The sequence below is a fragment of the Tetrahymena thermophila genome (genome assembly GCF_000189635.1).
Source record: "Tetrahymena thermophila SB210 genomic scaffold scf_8254659, whole genome shotgun sequence".
In the NCBI taxonomy this organism is placed as follows: domain Eukaryota; phylum Ciliophora; class Oligohymenophorea; order Hymenostomatida; family Tetrahymenidae; genus Tetrahymena; species Tetrahymena thermophila.
This window is the reverse complement of record NW_002476426.1, coordinates 474,845-497,466: the sequence shown is the minus strand read 5'-3', so window position 1 is coordinate 497,466 and position 22,622 is coordinate 474,845. Positions and strand designations below refer to the sequence as shown.

General features: G+C 24.1%; 7 protein-coding genes across 7 annotated transcripts; 4 read left to right on the top strand and 3 right to left on the bottom strand. All coding sequences in view use genetic code 6, as the record gives it.

The window, feature by feature from the left end:
- Positions 1 to 532: 532 nt before the first annotated feature.
- TTHERM_00046920 (TBP-interacting DNA helicase) lies at positions 533 to 2,681 on the top strand (the record flags this gene model as incomplete). Its single annotated transcript, XM_001014687.2, has 7 exons — positions 533 to 645; positions 720 to 747; positions 960 to 1,266; positions 1,558 to 1,937; positions 1,998 to 2,340; positions 2,398 to 2,501; positions 2,559 to 2,681. The coding sequence occupies 7 exons, from the start codon at positions 533 to 535 to the stop codon at positions 2,679 to 2,681; spliced, it is 1,398 nt and encodes a 465-aa protein (XP_001014687.1).
- A 790-nt stretch (positions 2,682 to 3,471) lies between these two features.
- TTHERM_00046910 (synaptobrevin) lies at positions 3,472 to 5,029 on the top strand (the record flags this gene model as incomplete). The annotated part of the gene is made up of 6 exons (XM_001014686.3): positions 3,472 to 3,689; positions 3,830 to 4,180; positions 4,295 to 4,493; positions 4,548 to 4,641; positions 4,703 to 4,791; positions 4,925 to 5,029. 6 exons carry the CDS (start codon positions 3,472 to 3,474, stop codon positions 5,027 to 5,029), a joined length of 1,056 nt encoding a protein of 351 aa, XP_001014686.2.
- A 1,006-nt stretch (positions 5,030 to 6,035) lies between these two features.
- On the top strand, positions 6,036 to 8,496 carry TTHERM_00046900 (TLD protein). Its single transcript, XM_001014685.3, has 4 exons — positions 6,036 to 6,196; positions 6,363 to 7,948; positions 8,015 to 8,188; positions 8,238 to 8,496. The coding sequence occupies exons 1-4, from the start codon at positions 6,176 to 6,178 to the stop codon at positions 8,368 to 8,370; spliced, it is 1,914 nt and encodes a 637-aa protein (XP_001014685.3). The 5' UTR covers positions 6,036 to 6,175; the 3' UTR covers positions 8,371 to 8,496.
- A 345-nt stretch (positions 8,497 to 8,841) lies between these two features.
- TTHERM_00046899 (histidine phosphatase family (branch 2) protein) lies at positions 8,842 to 10,119 on the top strand (the record flags this gene model as incomplete). The annotated part of the gene is made up of 1 exon (XM_001471272.2): positions 8,842 to 10,119. One exon carries the CDS (start codon positions 8,842 to 8,844, stop codon positions 10,117 to 10,119), a length of 1,278 nt encoding a protein of 425 aa, XP_001471322.2.
- Positions 10,120 to 12,680: 2,561 nt separating this feature from the next.
- On the bottom strand, positions 12,681 to 15,335 carry TTHERM_00046890 (hypothetical protein; the record flags this gene model as incomplete). Its single annotated transcript, XM_001014684.3, has 1 exon — positions 12,681 to 15,335. The coding sequence occupies exon 1, from the start codon at positions 15,012 to 15,014 to the stop codon at positions 12,681 to 12,683; it is 2,334 nt and encodes a 777-aa protein (XP_001014684.1). The 5' UTR covers positions 15,015 to 15,335.
- A 791-nt stretch (positions 15,336 to 16,126) lies between these two features.
- TTHERM_00046880 (hypothetical protein) lies at positions 16,127 to 16,525 on the bottom strand (the record flags this gene model as incomplete). Its single annotated transcript, XM_001014683.2, has 1 exon — positions 16,127 to 16,525. The coding sequence occupies one exon, from the start codon at positions 16,523 to 16,525 to the stop codon at positions 16,127 to 16,129; it is 399 nt and encodes a 132-aa protein (XP_001014683.2).
- Positions 16,526 to 20,125: 3,600 nt separating this feature from the next.
- TTHERM_00046870 (phosphoacetylglucosamine mutase) lies at positions 20,126 to 22,495 on the bottom strand (the record flags this gene model as incomplete). The annotated part of the gene is made up of 6 exons (XM_001014682.2): positions 20,126 to 20,488; positions 20,544 to 21,027; positions 21,186 to 21,656; positions 21,753 to 22,008; positions 22,187 to 22,250; positions 22,352 to 22,495. The coding sequence occupies 6 exons, from the start codon at positions 22,493 to 22,495 to the stop codon at positions 20,126 to 20,128; spliced, it is 1,782 nt and encodes a 593-aa protein (XP_001014682.2).
- Between the last annotated feature and the right edge of the window lie 127 nt (positions 22,496 to 22,622).

Here is a 22,622-nt window from a genome sequence, read left to right as displayed (position 1 = left end):
GAACTATGATTAAGTCAAAAAAGATAAACAAAAAATGCTCTAAAATTATTTTCAAAACAATTTATGAATAATATTTCTATTAAAATTTGTTTATTTTATGGTTATATCATTGCATTTTATCTTTCTAATATGAATTATAGTGAACTAATTTATTTTAAAATAAATTTTACACTTTGCTTTTTACTAAAATAATTATTAAATCATAAAAAATAAAACAGAAATTTTATAAGTTTCAATTGATGGTTTGACCAAGCAATTAATCATAAAATGACTTTTTCTACATACAGAAAATTTAGATATTAATTAAATAAAAATATTGAAATAAAAAATATTTATATTTTGAAAAATAAGAAAAATTTAAAAGATTTTTAAAATTTAATCTAATAAAGATAGCTTTAAATCTTTGCGCAGAAAAAAACAATAAAGATTTCTATTTATATAAGAACTCAAAAAAAAAAAATCTTAATATAATAATTTAAAGTTAACAAAATTTAAGCTATTAAAAAAAAAATATAACATAACCAATTAGAAAATGGACGTTACAGCTGCTAAAGTTGCCGAAGTTAAGGATCAAACAAGAAACGAAAGAATAGGTGCCCACTCCCATATCAGAGGTTTGGGTTTGGATGAATCACTTGACCCTAGGTAAAATTTTATTTTTAAATTATGAAATATAATTAAAATAATGAGGCTGATTCTAATGTTTATTTTATTAATAGAAATATTGGTTAGGGTATGGTTGGATAGGTACTAATTTGAATTTAAAATATGATTTTAATATATGCAATGAAGAAAATTAACGATATTCGTTATTGCGCCTTTTTTAAATCTAGAAAAATATCATTTTAGGCTAATTTATCTCAAAAATTAGTCAGTCACTTACAAATAAATGAATGATTGCATATTATTTAGAATTTGTTAAAATAAGCAAATTAAACAGGTAAAATTTTTAAAAATAGAAAGAAGCAAGAAAAGCTGCTGGTATCATTTTAAATATGATTAAGGAAGGTAAGATTGCTGGTAGAGGTATTTTAATTGCTGGTTAACCAGGTACCGGTAAAACTGCAATTGCTATGGGTATGGCTAAATCTTTGGGTGAAGATGTACCTTTCACCATGTTAGCCGGTTCTGAAATATTCTCTTTGGAAATGTCAAAGTCCGAAGCTCTTACCTAATCCTTACGTAGATCTATTGGTGTTAGAATCAAAGAAGAAGCTGAAATAGTTGAAGGTGAAGTAGTTGAAATCGAAATTGAAAAATCTGCAAGTAAATTTAAAATATTAAATTAATTGTATTTAGTTTTTAATGATTGAATCAATAAATGAATGTTCTAGACAGCATTTTTTAAATAATTTATATTAATTTATTCGTAAAGCATAGCAGTTTTAATTTGATTAATGAATATTTTAATTGTAAAATTTAACTGATTAAATAAACATAAGCTAAGAGATTAAGTTTAGTTAATCAATCCAGTTTTAAATAATTTAGTCAAATTTCAATCTAAAATATTTTATGGTAGTTTAATGTTAATATAATATTTTGATAATAATAATAAAGATAGCGGTGCAAAGACTGGTAAAATTACTTTGAAGACCACTGAAATGGAAACTGTCTATGACTTGGGTAATAAAATGATCGAAGCTATCTAAAAAGAAAAGATTGTTGCTGGTGATGTTATTACTATTGATAAGGCTTCAGGTAGAATTTCTAAGACTGGTCGTTCTTTCGCTCGTGCCAGCGAATTCGATGCCATGGGTCCTTAAACTCGTTTTGTTTAATGCCCTGAAGGTGAAATCGAAAAGAGAAAGGAAGTTGTCCACACTGTCACTTTACACGAAATTGATGTTATCAACTCTCGTTCTTAAGGTTTCCTTGCACTTTTCTCTGGTGATACTGGTGAAATCAAATAAGAAGTCAGAGACCAAATGGACCAAAAGGTAAATTGAAAAAAATTATTTGAATAGAAATTTAAAAAAGCTTAAATTATAATTAATTAGGTTGCTGAATGGAGAGAAGAAGGAAAGGCAGAAATTGTTCCTGGTGTTCTCTTTATTGACGAAGTCCATATGCTCGATATGGAATGCTTCTCTTTCTTAAATAGAGCTTTGGAAAGTGAAACAGCTCCCATTATTATTTTGGCTACAAACAGAGGTATTACTAACATTAGAGGTACCAACTATAAAGGTCCTCATGGTATGCCTCTCGATCTCTTGGATAGATTGCTTATCATTACTACCTAACCTTACACTGAAAAAGAAATTCGTTAAATTATTGATATTCGTTGTGAAGAAGAAGACGTCGAAATGAATGATGAAGCTAAGGAAGCTCTTACTACTATTGGTAATTTAAAATAAAAAAATTAGCTTAATTTAAATTTAAACATTTTGTATTAAAAAGGTGAATAAACTACTCTCAGATACGCTATTTAATTAATTACTACCTCTTCTTTGGTTGCAGCCAAAAGAAAATCATAAGAAGTTGATGTTGTTGATATTAGAAAAGTAAATACTTGAGATTAAAAAGATGTTTTTTTTATTTACCATGATTTTAATAATTAGGTTTACTCTATGTTTATGGATTTAAAGAGATCTACTGAATACTTGATTAACCATCAAAAGGATTATTTATATTCTGAAGAAACAAATGTAACTAAATAAGTAGAATAAATGTCTCTTGAGTGAGATTTTATAGGAATTGAAGTCTGACTACATTTTTATAACAAAAATTTTAATTAAAATTATAATAAAGTAAGCTAAGTTAGTTGCAGAAAAACTAAAGTTTATATGAAGTTATTAGTTTTATGGTATTGATACCCTTTCTAAATTTAAGTTTTAAAATGAGTGATAAATAAAAATTTATATATTTCAAACTATTTTGGTCATTATAACTTACTAATAAATCTATTTATTCTAACACTTATTTAAATATTTTTAGTGATTTTTATGCATTAATGTAAGTGTTAATTAAAGTTCACAAAAATACTGTATTTATATCTATATTAATTTTTAATTTCAACTTTTACAAATTAAATAACATAAATAATACTTAAATTGCATAAAAAAATAATATATTCCTATATTTGAAGTCAATTAATGTTGACTTCAAAAATAATTATTAAATATCTGAATAATCTGTTGTCAATTTAAAAAATGTAAATTTAAAACTTTGGTCGTTTAATTTGGCTAAATTATATAAATTATTTCACTCAGTTGTTATTCATAAATATATGATGCTTTGTTTATTTATATATTTATGCTCTTGGTAGTATATAATGGTTAAGTTATAAGTTTTAGGATTAGTATGAAAAAATTACATATTATTTAAAAGAATAATTTTTTTTAATTTTAAAAAAATACTGAGTGAAAATTTAAGAAAGTAAATTAGGACAAATTTATTCTTTATTCATAAAAATAAAAATTATGATATTAGTTGAACTGTTTGTATCTTTGATAATGCATTAACTTAAAAAACATGTTATTAGATTTTAAAATTAGTAGTTTAAAAATCAGAATTACTTGGTAAAATCATAAAATTGCTGAAGAAGAAATATCCTTTACGTATAAAAATTTCATTTAATTTTAATTAAAAAATTAAAACGTGATTTTAATTCACTAATTTATTTATATAAATAATCAAATATATAGGTAAAATATTAAATATAAAATTAATAATAATTAAAAAAATATATTGTAAAATTTTCAGATCTTCTAAATAGAAATCTAGAAAGTTTTTGAAATAGCATGAAAATATTTATTTTAATGAGCAATTTTATATTTCATATTTAATTTTTTTTTTTTCATAAAAATAGATTTTGATTTATTCTATTTAGAACATTTTCAAATAATAAATTGATTGAATTTTATACTCAAAATACAAATAAATCAAATAATAACAAAAGAACTTAGACTTATTTATTATTGCAAATTTTATATTTAACAATAACATATTTATATTTAATAAAAATTTAATATTTCTAATAAAGCAAGTTAGCTATCTTTTTAATAATATTTATTTATTTTTAGTCTAAATAAATGTCAATTATTTACACCTTAATAGCCAAGGATAAAAAGACCATCTTAGTTGATTTTGCTACTAATTCAAGCAATGTTTAATAGGTTACATATGACTTTTTAGATTAATTGAAGCCTCTACCAAAATGCACATTCACTAGCTCTGATAGGTATTCATTTTAACAATAAATACAAATTTTATATCACTATTCTAAAATAGCTTATTTATATTAAATGCAAGCGATAAACAAAGTTCAAAAATTATTTTATTAAATTATTAAAAGATTCGTTTTTCACATTATTATGGAAGAAGGATTTATTTATCTTTGTGTAGTAGAAAATACTTATCCACCTGCTATAGCATTTTAATATTTGGATAAAGTAAAAAATGACTTTACAAAGCAGCATACCTTGTATGAAAGGTAAAATGGTATCGCTTATAGCTTCAATAACTCCTTCCAAGAAAACCTTAAGAGATTAACAGTATTTATATTTAATCTTTTTTCAATAATTTTAATAAATAATATGTTTATAAAGAAAGAATTCAACACAAATCCTGAAGGCTTAGATAAAGTTTAGAAGCTGAAAAATAATACTGAATAAGTGACTACAGTTATCATCAATAATATAAGTAAAATTAAATACGAAAGTTTGAAGAATAGTTATAAAAATATTTCTTTAATGATATTTAGACTTGGCATTGTAAAGGGAAGCAATCGTCGAAAAAGCAGTTATGAAAACTACTAAAATGAATGAATCTTCAATTCACATAAAAAAGCAGGTAAATTTTTATTTTCTATTATTCTACTTAAACTATTTATTTATTTATCATTTCAAAATAAAAGTAAAATAGAAAAATATTCTTAAGAATAGACAAATATAATTTATAATATTTTTATAATATTTAAAATAAGGCTAATTAAGCTAGAAGAGATGCTTATTGGAGAAATATGAGAGTCAAAATATTCATAGCTGCCATAATTATTATATTTATTGCAACTGCAATTATACTTCTTTGATTGCATTATAGTTCATACTTTTAGGTATCTCTTTAATGATTTAATAGTAAAATATGAGATTTATACAATAGCTAGCTTCTAGTAGCAATTATTATGTACAACATATAAATAGCATAATAGATTTTTATAAAAAATTTAAGGAGTTAAAAGCTATATCAAATATTAGTTTATATGTTTTTTTATTTTTTATATGCAAATAAATATTAATAAATTGCCATCAATCATTAAATAATCATTTATAATTTATTTTTTTTTAATTCATGGAATAAATGAAAATGATTTTTTGCCTTTTTATTTATTCTTTTTTCATCTATTTATTTGTTCTTTTTTCATTTTTTATTTGTTTATCTTAAATTCTAATTTTAGAAATCCTTTTTAATATTTTTTAATTTAGAAAACTCGAATTCTAAATTATTACTAAAAATAAATTATAATTGAAATATCGATTTGTATATTTTATATTAAATACAATCAATAATTTTACTCAAATATAAAATTCAAATCCCATTTAAAATACTGTTATTTGTTTAATTATCAAAAATCTATCAGAGTTTACTGCCTAAATAAATTTATTTACTAGCAAGTAATAAGATTTATATAAGTAATCATTTTCAGTAAGATTTAGAAAATTTCGATTTTTTTAATTAATTAAATTAGACAAATCCTATTTAATTATAATCATATTCAATAAAATTATTAAAATATCAAAATTTTAGGAATTAGTACTATGAGAGTTTACAGTTTGCGAAAGATATTACATTAAAAAGATCTTAAATATAAAAGATTCAGAGCAATTTTATTTCTTTAAATATTTGGTTTCTTGAAGATAAAATAAAATTAAGTTGGTCCATCATATTTGTATTTTTTAATGAATAGATTTCCTAGTTATGGTTTTTATCTAAATTTTATGCTACGTTCTGTGTGTGTTTAGAAGAATTTTAATTTTTCTTAATATGTCGATCTATTTATCTATCTGTTGGTTTATAATCAAATTTGATTTGGCAAAGATTTTTATTTTTATAATTTTTTACAAAAAACAATTATCATCACAAAATAAACCTATCATCTTAATTATAAAAATAATATAAAACTAACAATCATAAAATAAGCAAATAAAATAAACAATTGAAAAATATCAATACAACAATGCGCAGAAGTTTGTCTTCAGTACAAATTTTTACTAATTCAAAAATTTAACATTTTATTATCATCGATATTTTCATTAATGTTACTAGTCAAGCAACTTTAATTTTTGACATGTTGCTTTTAATATACAATGCATTCATTAACTTACAAATTTATAAACTAAATAAATTTTCATTGTAAATAAAAGATATTAGAGAATGGAAAAGACATCATTTTTTCTTTTAAAAAAATGCTGGACTCACTGTATGATTTTGAAATATTGGATTTGAAAGAAAATATTCAATTAAAGGACGAATACACCTATTTTTATGATTTTTAATCTACTTGCACTTTTAAGAATATTGCCTACGTAACACCTTATGGAAATGTGAAAGGAAATTTAATAGTCTCTAAGGATATTATCAGCTTCAATCCTGTAGATATGTAGGAAGTTTAGTAGATCATTTAAAATAGCTAAAAATAGAATAATTAAATTAAAACAGATGAAACGCCAAAAAAAAAAATAAATATAAAAGCAAGTGATTTCTTTGTAAATATAGAAGTATTTGATATTTATTCTGTAAAAACTTATGTAGTCGAATTCGATAGTTTAATGAATTATTATGATATTTACATAGATATATATTTAGAGACAGCAAATGGCCTAAATAAACCACTATAAGATTAATAAGGGAATTAGTTTCTATTAAAAGTAGTTTTCAAGTCTGCTAACCATTATAGTTTAGTAGATGTTGAGGAACTTTAAAAAAAAATTAGAGAGGAGGCACTAATTCTTTAACAAAGAGCTCAAGAAAATTAGAAAGATTCTTTAGATGTAGATACTTAAGATACAGCATATGAAAACAATACACTAGAGGTTAATCCAATTCCATAATTTTCACATCATGAATAAGCTGCTTTTACTTAACTTAATCATCAAAATGATAATGCTCCTCATAGAGATTAAGTAATTAGAAAAAATAAGATAACTATATCTAAAACAGCTAATGAAATTTAACTAGGATATGATGAAAATAAAATGAATATTGAAATTCAGTCTGCCAGCATTCTTATTAATGGTATCAACCATGAGAAAAAAGAAAAAAATTTATCTTAATAAGAATAAGACAAATAAGCAGATAAAAAAGAGATTGAATAGAGCAATTGCTAATAGGAAAAAAATATGAATAATTTTTATAACTCTCATCATTTAAGCTTGATTAACTTTAGCACGGAAGATAAACCAAAAAAAGTTAGGTTATATTCTATTGTTGGATTTACATTTATTCATTTACTAGAGATCAAATTAAGGTATATCATAAACCAAATGGGTTTTGAAGATAATTAAAGCAAAGAAAGTGGGACCTTTGCATTCTTCTGGGAGAAAATATTTTATCAGTATGTTCATTAGGTTAACTATAGCTGGACATATTAACTAGATCAAAAATATATTCCTTAAAGAGATTAGGACTCTTTCATTTTTAATAAGAACGATAAATTATTTAACTAAATCATATAGAATCTGCCATCTACCTTTCAGTATTCAGATTGGGGTCTTTCTTATACACCAAACAGACACGGATATTCATATAATGAATTTTTGTTCCGCTGTTCTGCCTCACTAGGGCCTCATGTTATTATTATTAAAGATAGTTAAGATAATATTTTTGGTGCTTTTGCTTCTCATGGTTGGAGAAAAAGTAGATATTTCTATGGAGATGGAGAGTCTTTTCTATTTAAATTTGAACACATTGAACAACTTCATTAAGAGCAAAAAATTAAAGTGTTTAGATAGTAAATAAAAATATTTTCATAAAAATTAAAGTTTTTTGAATTATTTATAAAAAATTATTAATAAAGTACTGGAGAAAATAATAACATCTAATATTGTGGCAACGAAGGAATAGCTATGGGAATAGGAGAAAATTATGGGCTCTTTATAAACAGAGATTTTTACAAAGGTCTTTCATTCCCTACAAACACATTTGGAAATAAGCTTGGGCTTCATATCCAAAATAATGAGTGTTTGGATAGGTAAATTAAAAATCAATTACATAAGCTAATCGTTTTTTTCTTTTAATAGTAATAAAAAAGTGGCAATACATGGAGAATTTCAAATCAAAGATATAGAATTTTGGAGTTTGGATCCTTATTTGTAAGAAAATTTGAACAAAATAAAAAAGCCATCATTGCTCCGTCCTTAGGAATAAAAATGAAAATATGTTTTATAAGTATGAAAAAAAGTTATTAAGTTTAATGTAAATTAGTTTGTAATTTTAGAATTTTGTGTTATATTTTAATTTAATTATAAGTTTATCAAATAAAAATATTGTTTAAGAGAATTATATTGTATATTGATATTTCCTATTTATTAGAATATTTTTTATATCAAAGATCTTTACACTCTAATCTTTGATTAATAATTTAGTCATTTTTTAATCAAATTAATTTACAAATATTTAGCTTTGAATTTATTAAATAAAATTTATTTGTTTTTAATATAAATTCATTGATTAGTTTTTGTTTAAAAAATTTGATTTAGAATGAAGATATAAGCTTGTATTTTGGTACTTCTTTATGCTTTTACTATTAAATGCATAGAAGTTGATTTGAAAGAAACAAATTTAATTTTAGCAATTTAGACAATTAGGCATGGAGCTAGATACCCTTTATATCATTTTTAAGGGATGTAGAAAGATGCTATGGGTGAATTATCAGAAGTTGGTATTAGATAATTGTATGAATTAGGCAGGATTATGAGATTAAAGTATGTAGAACAAGAATAATTTATTTCAGAAAAATTTAAGCATTAAGAGCTTTTTATTAGATCAACTGACAAATCTAGGACACTTACTTCAGCTTAGAGCTTTCTTTAAGGTTTGTATCCACAAGATACAGGTCCATAAATTCCATAAAACATTGCAGATTAGACATAATATTTATTTCCACCTCATGAAAGACCTTCAAATTTTAAGCCTTATAAGGGATCGGAAAGCATATAAAATAGAATATAGCCTATTCCTATTCATACTGTAGAATTTAATAGAGATAAGTTTCTATTAAATGCAGAATCAGATTGTTGGAAATTAGAAAGCATTAGAAAATAATATTAGGAAATTGAGATGAATAAACAAATAAATTTTTTTTAAGAAGAATTGAATCAGTTTTTAAAAATAGTTTAAGATAAAGATTTATTATTAGATATGGTTTAAATTCATAAATATATAGATGGTCTTATATGCAATGAATTCAATGGGTTAGAATTACCAAAAGACTGGAAAGAAAATAAATAATTTTAAAAGAAAATGAAAGATATTTATACTTTAGTTTTTCACCTTTATTATTTTGGAAATGAAGAAGCAACTAGACTATCAATTACACCATATTTTAAATAGATCATGAAATTCATAGATGATAAAATCAATTTAAAGTAGCCAATCAAGTACTATGCGTTATTTACCCATGATGTTACTATTGTTAATATTTTAAATGCATTAAAGCTGGCTTCTTGGTAGTGCATTAAATAAAATATCATAAACAATTAAGTATCACCTGACTGTGTTCATTATGATTCTGATTTTGCTTCAGATATATTATTAGAAGTAAGATATCATAAATCCACTTAGTAATATATAGTTGTAACTCTTTTTAATGGTGAAGTGATTGAATTGAAAAGAGGTTAAAAATATTTATCTCTTGATGAATTTAGGAATATTCTTTTGTCATAGATTGTTGATGATTATGATTAAATATGCTAATAGGGTAAGGAAGACTAATAAGATAATTCACTTTTGGCCAAACTGAATTAATTTAATAAAGAATTTTCTCTTTTTTCTAACTCAATGAAAAATTTGGCATATTCTGTTATGTCTGCTTTAATAATTTTGTTTATTACTTGCCTATATTTGCTAAAGTCAGTTAGATAATATTAAAAAACTGTTTAATCTTAAAAGAAAGTTGATTGAAAAAAAAATTGTGATAATATTTATTTTAAATTTAATTTCACTTCAGTAACATATATTTTTATATAAAGCTTTAAATTTATTTTTAAGATTTACTCCAGGCTTACAAATTATTTTTTTTATTTATTAGAGTTTTAAGATTTTTTGAGTTTAATGGTATGAAATAAATGCTGTTTAAATATTTCATATTTAATAATTTAAGAATGATAATATAGATTAGAAAAACTATATTTTATTTATAAAAGGAGAATATTTATTTAATTTAACTTTTTTTGAATTATTTTAAAAAGAATAAATTTAAATAAAAAGGTGACTTGACTTATTCCAGACTATTTTGCCTTTTTACCTTTTAAAATAATGAAGAGAAATGCTATCTTCAAATTAAAGTTAAAAAGAAAATTATTTGAGGAAAATAAACCAAAATAAACAATCAACTTTTCCCATCATAATCAACAAATTAATTCATAGATAAAATTATGATTTTTTTGATAATTTATGTTAGCAATTGTGTAATTTAAATTTTTTGGAAGCAGTCAGTCTTTCTTTGATTAGCTTAAAATTTGAAAAATATACAAATAGATTATTTTTCTAAATATACCTGAAAAAGAAACTAAATTGATTAATTTTTTATATATTATAAATCTATTTATTTATTTTGTTTTTAATAACAACAAATTCATTATTTTTTCTTTCCCTTTTTAAAATTTTAAAAATAATAAATCTTTATTTAGGCATTTTTTTTTTATCGAAAACACAGAGTGGCTTTTCATATGATAATTATTATATACGAAAATGATTCTAAATTTCGAAATATTTTGATATTACAAAATATAATTTAGAAGTAAACAAAAGGTCTATATTTATTTATTGCTTCTAATCTTTCTTCAAACTGTAATATTAAGAAAATAAATTTAGTCATTTAAAAAATTTTTTTAATTTATTGATTGTTAAGATTAAACACACTAATCAAGATATATTATTACTACGATTGCTTCAAAGACAAGCCAGTACTTACAAAATTATTATTATTAGAGTCTCATTTTATTTAAAAATCTTTTTGTCTTACTGAAGAAAAAATTCAAAATAATTAAAAGATATACAATTCCTTGATACGCTTTTTAGTAGTACTATTTTGGTTTAGCAATGTAATAAATAAGTCCAGTCTATAATAGTCAGGTTTTACCAATTATGGTTGCTAGTATAATTCTATTTATAATATTTATCATTCTTTTTGGTTCATATCAATACAACGGGTAGAGTCTTTTTTTAAAAATTATCTTGATTAAAGCAACATTCAAATTTATTTGAATAAAAATAATATAAAAAGTTTACTTTGTAAATTAATATTTTTTAAATAAAACTAATCTTTAATTTTATTTAATTTGTCTCATTACAATAAAATTATGTTCAGTTAATAACTCAAGTAATAAAAGCAATTAGAAATTAGATTCGAGTCTTTTCTGTTTACTTGAAATTTTTTGAATAGAAAAACTCTATATGCTTTGCTTTTTAAATTTGTTTTTGATTACAAAAATTTGTTTGGTCAACTTCCATTTAGTTTTACTGAAGAAAGAATTTATGTACTAAATTTAGTTTTGAGATTTAGAAGATATTGCATGTATGGTATATATTTTTATTTAGTATTGCAGAGAAAAATAATTAAATCGCTATTTAGCTTATCAGTGAAACATATTTATTTTTATTTAGAAGATACAAACAAATGCATAATTTTTGTTCTAGCTTTTAAATTACTTAAAAATAAAACCCAATTAATTAATTCAAAAGCAAAAATGTGAAGCCAAGAGTAAATGACAGAAACAATTTGATTAAATAGAAAAACTAAAAATAAAATAAATGTAATGATATTTATTAATAAATGAGGAAGTTTAAATTTTTTATTGTATACTTGAAAATCCTGAAAACTAACATTATATAATCAATAAGGATCTAAAGAGAATTTTATATTTAAAGCTTATAAATAAGTACACTCTGATAAGTAATATAATTTTTTACACTAATTCATCTTGAAAAACGAATGTTTAATTGTTTTTATATACTTTTGCATCTAGGCAAAGAAAAAAGATAAATAGATAGATAGATAGAAAAGTTAGTTTTTATTTATTTATTTAATATTTATTTTGAAAAATAAATATAATTTATCGAATTAAGTGTGTATATGTATTTATTTATATATATTTATGTTGATTGGTGTATGAGCCTTTAAAGGATAAATTGGCTTAAAAGTAACAAAAGAATTATTTTTTAGACATGATTGATAGTGGTAACAGTACGATATTTTATTATTTTATGTGGTAATTATTTGAATATTAATTAAGTTACTATGATAAACTATAAGTTCATTTTATTAATTTATATAATTTTATATAATGAATACTTACATATTATTTGACATCTATTTATTTATGTATGTATTTATTGAGTAAAAGCTTCTATGTTTGTTGATCAATTGCTTGCTTACTTACTCTTCAGTGCTTTCTTGAAAAAAGTATTATTTATTTTGTTATTAAGATGGTTAACTTTTAATTAAATTTAATTAATGAAACTCAGAAAATAGAATTCTTGTGAATTTAAGAGTTAAATATTTAATTATTTGCAGCTGAAGTGGTTGTGTTGTTATTGAAAAGGTATGGAGTCATGTCAATACTTGGGAATGTAAAAGGTACATTGCCAGCTGCACTACTTCCAAACAAATTGAAATTTAAAGAATCAGTTGATAGCTTATGTTAATAAAGAGGATTATTTTCTAAAGATTATTGGTTTGCAAGGAATTAAAAGTTTAAGGCATTGCCATTAATGCTGTCAAATGATCCTGATTCATTACGGCCTCCTAAATTTCCGAAGAATTAGATACTCTACAAATGTGAAGGACGATTGGCACTGGAATTTGTAGAATTATTAGTTGTGTTTATAGTAGATGTTGTAGGTAGGTTCATTTAGTACGATTGATTGGGCTCAGTTGTAGGGAAATGGTGTGTATAATTTTACTTTTTAAAATTTTATTATTATAACTCTGCCAATTCACTTAGCAGAGATGATTTATTGGCAACAGCATTCTAATCGTCTGTAGAAGTTTTTTCCTTATTGCCACTTTCTCCATTAGTGACATTTCTGTTTGATTGAGACCCACCATTGCTCTCTGTCTTTGCTGGATTAAGTTGTATATCATAGCTTTGAGTTGAACCTTAGGTATTTAAAAATTAATTGAGTTATTATTGTTGGCTGCTTTGGTTCTGAGCTTAAGTAGAAGAAGCTTGCTGAGGTTAGCCGAATTGGCTTAAATTTAAATATGAAGTAAAATCAGCAGATCCTTTACTAATAGGGAAGGAGTATGTAGTTTATTATCCAAGTAGCTAGTTCAATTATTGCTATTGGCTAGTATTTTGCTGAGAATTCAAGAAGGGACTGTTTTGAGTAAAGAGTGTATTGATTCCTTACTATTATGATAATAATGGGAAAGCTTACTAATTAGATTGAGGGTTTTAATTATAGTTGAGAGTGGAGTTAAGCTAATTGGTAGTGTTTGCGCCATTCATTCCTAACAATGCATGGTGTAAAGGATTAGGATTTAATTATGTAGGTGATTAACTTTACTATTATTGCTATTAAATCTAAGATTGTTATCCTTACTACATTTAAGATTACTAATTATTATTTCCCACCATAGATAAATTGTTAAGCATAAAATTATTAATTAAATCATTATTTCCAATTGCAGGGCCAATTTATGGAGTAAGAGTTGCTTAAAAGGCGTTTTATTAACCTCCAATCTAATTAGACTGAGTTTGGTTTTATTAGTTCAGCAAATTTGAGTGCTATAAGTTGAATTATTATTGCTAATTTTGCTAAAGGCTAGGCTGCTATTGACCAGGATAGAGATTATTGTTAAAAATATTTTGCTTGAAGTACTAAGCTTCGAGCAATGATTAAGGATTTGTACCATAATTCTAAACAGGTAAATTACTTATATTGTTATTTTTAAATATAAATTAAGACAAATTAGGCTGGTTTAGCAAAGCTGCATTTACGACGGAATTTGGATTAACTAAATTTGTAGCCTAAGATTAATTTTTAGCTGCCATCACTGAAGATTCAGTTGTATAAAAGACTTACTGGATGACTTAGGAGGGGTTTAAAGGATCAGGATTCATAATCATTTTTTTAACTAAACGAGGCTTACGTTGACGAGTTTTCTTTTTGCCTATACGGCCTTCCTTCTTGTAAGTTTAGAGGATGGCCTTAGAGGTTGAGAACTTCAATCCAAATTCTTTGGCAGCTTCCTTTATTGTCACTTGTTTGGTGATGACTTTCTGTATAAACTTTTCACGGATTTCTTATGAAATCACTTGGTATTTCTTTTTATTTCCTCCTGCTCCCTTTCCAGTTTCATCATCTCCACCTTCGTCTCCTCCAGCTTAATCATCGTTCTCATTATCATCGTCATCATTGTCTCCATCATTCTCATCAGATATATCTTATGATTCTGATTATAAGTGTGATTGCTATTATTGCTATGAGTTGAGTTCTATTTTTGTATTAGATTGAGGTATTGCTGGATTATGGGTTGAATTGACGATTTCGGCATTTTATTATGCTTGCTTTTCTTAAATAGCCTATTTTTGTTGATTATCTTACTCTCCGTTGACTGGAAAAGTAGGTGAAGATGATGTTGATATCCCTTGTAAAAACTACTAGTTACCTTGTAAATTATGCTATTAATTCTCTGCTACTCTAAATTAAGCAGTTTCAACCATTGGCAAACCGCCTTAAGGCTGTTGAAGGTGTTATTACTACATCAAAATTTAATGTTATAATTTATTTTGATGCAAATCCTCAGGGTTTTACATCATTTGCATATTGTGATGATTCTCAGTTGACATCTTAATTTTTAAACTTAGAATTAGTTTTGCCAAAAATAGAGATAAAATAAGTTTTAAAGAAATAAATGAGGTGTCTAATCGCTTATTTATATTAAAATGCTATGGTTGTTGCTTTATGGCTTGTTTGTTATCTTGAATTTGAAGATTTTAAGCTATTTGGAAATGTGATACTTTCGATTTTATTATGAAAGAGATAAAATGAAGTAAGTATTATTGCGAATGCGATATTTGGTTCCTCCTTTTTTCTATTTTCTTTTGTTTCTTTTCTTTTTGTTGGAGTTTATTTTTTTTGATTGAGTTATTTATTACTTATTCCCTTTCTTATACACAAATTGATTTTTGACAAAATGCAAAATGAATGCTTATTGCATTCTACTCATTTTAGGCAAAAGACAGCTTATATTAATCAAATTCATAATTATCATTAATTAATCGTAAACAAAAAAAAATAATGAATGAAAAGAATTTTGTTTTTCATTTATCTATCTCTTCTTTCCTTTTCTTATCTTATAGGTTTGAAATCTCAATAATTCTAAAAAGCAAAGGGTGAGGTATATTTATAATTTTTCTTCCTTTTTCATAATGCACAAAAAAACAAGCGAACAAATGAATTAATAAATAAATAAATATACATATAATCAATCAATCAGACAAACTAACTCGCAAATTTGATTTGAATGCTGCTATTTATTGCCAAAAATTGCTTTTTAAAATATTAAAGCAGATAGATAGATGATCTTATATTTTAATAGTGTAATTAACACTGATTTTATAAAAGAATCAAAATTTCAACCTTGATGACAATAGATTACTATAAGAATTAGATATATAGGATAATAAAGAAAAGACTAAGATTGATAGTACATAATCGGATTTAGTATTTAATTTTTCATCTTTTATGCTTTTTTTTGCATATATTTTTAATTTCTCCACAAAAAAAAAACATCTGAGTGCAGTACTTAAAAATCTAATTAACAAGACAAAAAAGTGATATTTGGTTTTTAAATAATTATTTTTGCTTTAAATTTGTTAGGCTTACTTCATTTCGCATATTTTGAAAAAAATTTTGCTTTAAAAAATAATAATTATCCTCTCCTTTCTCTTTCTGAGCATCATTAGGAAATTATACTCTCATTTACTAAATCCTTATCCTTCAAAACACAATACCATATCAATTAGTCTAAATAATTCTTTTGATTTCTAATTTATCTTGGTTGCAGCTTGGATTCCTTCTCTTTACTTTTATTCCATGCCATCCATTTTTACTTATTTTACCTAAATATTTCAAGCTTAAGAGCGGCATCAGCCTTCTTATATTATCGCAAATTCATGAATGATTTTATTTCTTCCTTTTTTTAAAGCTCTACTGCATCGCGTGGTACTCTTTTATATTATGTCAGCTTACTTTTTTTCCCCCATCCTTAGATTGATTTTCCCCCCTGAAATTAGAAGGGTAGGCTTAATTAAAGTTGCAATTAAATTATATACTCTTTCAATCTTTTTTTGTCCATAGATAATCATTTTTAATCTCATAATTTAAAAATTCAAAGGACAACCAAACAAATTTTTTAGTTGCATTTCATTTTTGCTTCTCTATTTTTTACAAATAAAATCTATCTAATTAAATTTGATTCCCATTTTTTTGATTACAGAATCTATATAAAAACATTTCTTCTTCAATACATTCAAAAAATCAAATAAAATTAACTGATTTCATTTACTATTATGATTCTCAAATATTTTCAAATAAAACTCTTACACATCTTAATAACTTAATTTTTAATAAGTTCACATTGCATAAAAAGCTGGACTAATTCCAGTAATAGTAAATCAAACCTGCTTTTCCATCTGTTTTAATATGGCAATTATTATTACAACATATTACTCCATCAAAATAGATTCATATATTTTAGCATATTGTAAGTTTTTAAAAACTCTTGAGTATCTTTAAATTTATTCGCGGAGCAATAATTTATTTACATGACTTGGTACTTTTCAAGTATTAAACACTTAAGCGAGTTAATTAATACTAAAAATAAATTCAAGCGAATCCTTCCCACTCTCTTCTCTTAATCTAGTTCTAAGCTTTACTTAGTTAAATTATTTATTTATTTGAAATATAAAAGAATGATGATAACATTGTTTAATAATTAGGTAATCTTTTCCCCAAAAGTGTTTTAGAAAATTAGCAAAACCTACCTCTAAATAATTGTTTTTCATCAACATTTTAAAATGTTAGCCTTTTACTTAACAGTTTAGACAATAATTAAATGAATCTTTGTAAATCAATCATAAGAACAAAGAAACAAATCGGTCCTAATTAAAGAAGTATTTTTTCTTTTTAGAATTTCAAATGAAAACAAAACAAAAAATTGGTTCTATTTTAATATTGAATAGTATAAATTTAAAACAAATTAGCATCTTACTTGCTAATATTAAAAAATCTATACATTCATTGAAAATCTTATTACTTCGAAAGTATATAGCAAGATGCATATTATTTTTTATTTTAAAATTGTCTTTAATTTTGATAATTTTATTATTTTACAGACAAATTTAGTGTAAAAAAAGCAAACTTTCATTTGTAAAAACTGAAATGAAATTTAATATTTATTTTTTACGGACATTTGAAGATAAAATGTAAAGAATAAACATTTTATAAAATGATATTGTCAGAAATTGAATTAAAAATTTTATTTCATTTTTGTGTTAAAGCATTTTCTAATTTTATATAGCTTTACTCATTTATGAATAAGAGTAAATTAATTAATAGATTTATAATTTAAAATTATAAAATTGATTAGATTTTAAGTTGATTCTTTCTTTATAGCCACTATCGCACAAAACTTTACTTGTAATTAAGCAAATTTTTGTTAATTAAAAATATCTATTGATTTCTATTTGCAGAGTAAAAAGAATATACATTAATTATTACATATCTTTTAAAGTAAATTAAAATTTCATTTTTAATTACAATTATTTGCATTAGTTTTATCATTTTTGACACTTTTTAAATTCAGATATCAAATTCAATTTGAGAGTTTCTTCTATAAACTAAAGTCTTCAAAAATTCAAAGTTAATTCTTTCATTCATTATTTCACTCATTCAAAATCTGTTTTTATTTTGATTCTCTAAATTTTATTTAGAATCTGTAAGAATGCATATTAATTTATTTAATTTATACAAAACATTTTTATTCAATATTATTAATTATATTTTTTTTTAATTTTCAATTCTCTAAATGAGAATAGTATTCAACATGAAAAAATCTAATTTGAGAAAAGTAATTTTATTCAACTTTATCCTTGTTTACAAATAATACTAAAATTAGATGTTTTAATTTGAGAATTTCAAAAATTTAAAGACTATTCTGATTCAAGAGAATTTCCAATTTATTCCTAATTAAACAATCTTTAGTCAAATCTTAAAAATATTTTGTAACTTATTTTGTTTTTATAAAAAATAAAATAGGGATTTACATTTGGATTGTACTTTGAGTAAGTTAAAAAATCTTTAATTATATCCATAAATTAAAAGTACTTAACCTTCTAAATATTTAGAAATTCTTTTACAAAGCGCCTGTTATTGTTTGATAGATAGATAAAGAAGCAATTTATTTTTTCCGTTTCACAGAAATAAAATCTTTCACTGTCTAACAAAAATATTATGCCCTTTTTTGATTGTCTAAAACAAGTAAAATCCACGTTTTATGAAGTGTACAATTTTGGTCGTAGGAGCTTAACTTAAATAAAGATTTTTTATCTATACTCAATAATTTTATATTAGTGCTTTGTATTAATCTAGTACTAATACTTAAAATCTCCACGAATATCCTCAGATTAATATTTAATTAGATTGTAAAGCTTCATAGAAAGCTGCATCCACTAATTTGTTTATGAATAATGTTTTCTAGTAAATTTCTCAAAGTAAGTAAGATATATTATGTATCTTAGAGGTAGTCATTTTTTAAAGATACTAATTATTTTACTAATTTAAAATGTAATTAGTTGACTTAAATTTTTATACAAAATAAGCGATAATATTATTTAACCATTTTCTACTACTGATCAAAAGAATTTATTTATATTACAAAAATTTACTCATATCAAAGCAAATTAATTTTACTGATTTGACACTTTATTCAAAATAAACTTTGAGTTTCCCACTATTATTTTAAAGGTTTTAACCTTTTTAATCTTAATTTCCAAATCCATTAATTGAGGCAATCACCGATTGTACTGTGACTAATTATTTTCCATAAAATTTATTGGATTTTTTGTAGCGACGGGTAAACAAATACTTTTATAAATTAAATTCCTTATCGCAACCTTATTACTCAAATTAAAAAATACACAGAGACTCCACCTTTAAAACTTCAAAATTTTTAGATTCTTATTTGTTATTTAGTTTAACATATTAAAAAGTATTAGCTATCAAGCAGATTTTATGATCTTAAAAGTAAGTGACATAATTTATTCTTTGTTTTATTCTATTGGATGTAATTTTTAATATACTCTATTAATATTTTTTCATATCATAATTAATTCTATAAGAATGATTATTCTAATTACTTTACTTGTTTGTGGTTTTGAAATATCCATTAAACCTTTTGAAATATTTTTTTAATCCTACAATAAATATTTTTTTAAACAACTAATTTTTATTTTCAAATAAACCTTCATCAAAAACGGGAATTATATTGAATAAAATTTTTTTTACATAGATTCTATTATATAATACGATTTTTGTTTAATAGCTAAATAATATTATTTTAATTTTGTGGATAAATATACTTTTTTTTATCTTGATAAACTATTTCAAGAATTTTTTATTTATAATTTTTGCTAAGCTATTATGGAAATTATTTTTTAAAGGTTTTTATTTATTTAGATCATAAAGTTAAAATCAAAGAGTTTTTAAAATATTCAATGATTTTTATTACTTTATTTAAAATAGCTAAATGTTACGTAGCTTTAAAATAACAAAGAAATGTAATGTAATAATTAATTAGTTAAAATTAATAAAAAAAGTATTAGAATACTATAATCAACATTAAACATGCATGACTAATATCATTACTAAGAAATAAATTGATTATTTATTATTTTTATCAATTGATAGTCTTATCAGCAAGAATCATATCTTTAATTTCGTTAGTAACAGCATCAACTTGAGCAGAGTCAGCAGATTCAGCATAAATACGAACAATATCTTCAGTACCAGAGGGTCTGATGAAAGCTCTAGAGCCAGGATGCTTGGCAACTATAGCATTAATCTTTTCTTATATTTCTTTGGGTTCTTAAACGTTATCTTCAGCATAAGACATTTTAAGTTTGCTCTTATCTCTGATGGTAACTTTGCTGTTTTTACATTTTAAGTCAGTGTATAAATTTAAGTAATCTTGTCCGGTCATGTTCAAGGTAGCCAAGGCAGCTTCAATACATAACATATTAGTAATAGAATCACCAACACACTAATTAAAAATGATAATAATTAAAAAGGTATTTTTTATTTAATTGAATTTTTACCTAGTTTTAAACTCTGATGAATCTGTATAATTATTTAACTTCATGAAGGAATTCTTTCAAGACTTGTAAGTTTTCAGGTGTACCCTTGAAGTCTTCAATTCTTAAATGGTAGAACTTTTCAAGTTCAGCAGTCTTCTTTTCCTTGACTAAGAAAGTACCGTGACCATTGGATTCGCAGTAGATACCAATATCATACTTGTGAGCATTAGGATGGAGATTCTTAACACCATTAGGTGAGAAGAAAGTTGTTAACTTGAGTTAATCTCTTAAATAGATGGTAGAGGAACCGTTGGCATAAGGAGTTTAAACCATACCAATAACCCATTCACTAGGCTTCAAATCGACATTTAAGATTCCAGTTTTGTTGACTGCTTCAACCTTGGTTTAGAGCTTTTCTAAAGCTTTCTTGAAGTATAAAGCAAAAAGAGAAATCATTTTATCTCCGTCCAACAAATCAATTTGCTTGAAATCAGATCTAGGTAAGCTATTTAATATTTTTAAAATTTTTGTTAATATAATGCTTCAATATATTCTTCAATTCAATTATGATTAAATTTGATTGATTATTTTTCTACTTCTATCTTTTATCAACCTTAATCCTTTGAAATTTCTAATAAACTGTTTTTAAAAAATATTATTTACAAATAGACGATTCTATCAGAGTCACCATCATAGCTGACAACTCTAACCTTAGAGATATCAGGGTAAGATTTAATTTTTTCAATGGAGTGAATTGGGTAGTCTTGAGATTTGTGTACGAATTCAGCACCACATTATTCGTTCAATAAACGATGTTCAGTATCGTTAATGATATCTAAATTATAGTATTTTTGAAGGGCTTCTCTGAAAGGACCGATACGAACACCACCAACACCATTGGAAAGATCCAAAAGAATATGTTCGTCGTTTTTCTTTTAGAATCCTAATTCAGTCATGAATTCATCAAAGAATGTCCAGTAGGTGTTGAAATAACTAGCAGTGAATTATTCAGTCCATGAAGATCTAGTTAAATTGTGAGGGAAGAGATTGAAGAACCAGACATTGTGGTGCAACATAGGGGTAGTTACTTCACCAGTTTTTCTAACAAGAGTACCAACTGACTTTAAACCTTATCTTTAGATATAAAATATGAATAAATATTTAAGCAATTAACTCTATGCAACGATATTTATCGAGCAGATCAATCAAGATATCAAATTTATTAATTACTCAATCAAGTGTACTAATTTAGGGCAGCTGGGACGAGTATCTTAGCCGACAAAGACCATACCTTAGTTTTTGTTATCAAATCCCTTGATTCCAGTCAAAACCTTTACTAATTCAGCGACTGCATTGTCAAGATTAGGATCAAGAACGAAAACTTCGAGTTACTTTTCCAATTCAGTTCTAATCATACTACCATCAAAGTCAGAAACTTTAATACCATTGTCTCTAATAGGGTTGTGACTAGCAGTAACTTAGATACCTTATTAAAATAAAATAAGTTAGCTTATATGAATTTTATAAATGAAAATGTTAATTCTTTTTGTTAGATTGTTTGTCCTTGTTAAAGCTTTGTATTTAGTCCATTTATAAATTTGCAAGCTTCTAAAACTCAGCTTTGTTTATGTAAAAAACAAAATAATTTTAAAAGTCTTAATTACCAAGAACCTTGTGGTTGTCAACTTTAGCAAAGAGACCCATGAAAACACCAATTCTTAAGCAAACCTATATTATTAAAAGAACTTTCAAAATTTTATCTTGGAAAGAGTTTTTATGAAGCCATAAAGATTGCTTCTTTAGATATTTATTTATGAAGCTTAGTTTACGTGCTCAAGGTATTAGGCGTCGTCTCTGAAACCTGCAGTTCCGTAGGCAATATGTCTATGGAACTTATTGTAAAATTTGCTTAAGTATTCTTGATATAAGTTCTTATCAAGTTCGTGGAATTCGTTTGTAAAGTGGTAAGTCATCTTCCTATTTAGTTTTGCTTTTTTTAAAGATATTTTGTTGTATTTTTTATGATACGATTTTAATTTTTTATTGAATTTATTAATTGTTAATCAAGTGATGAGTCAATTTTAAATAACAAGTTTCTAA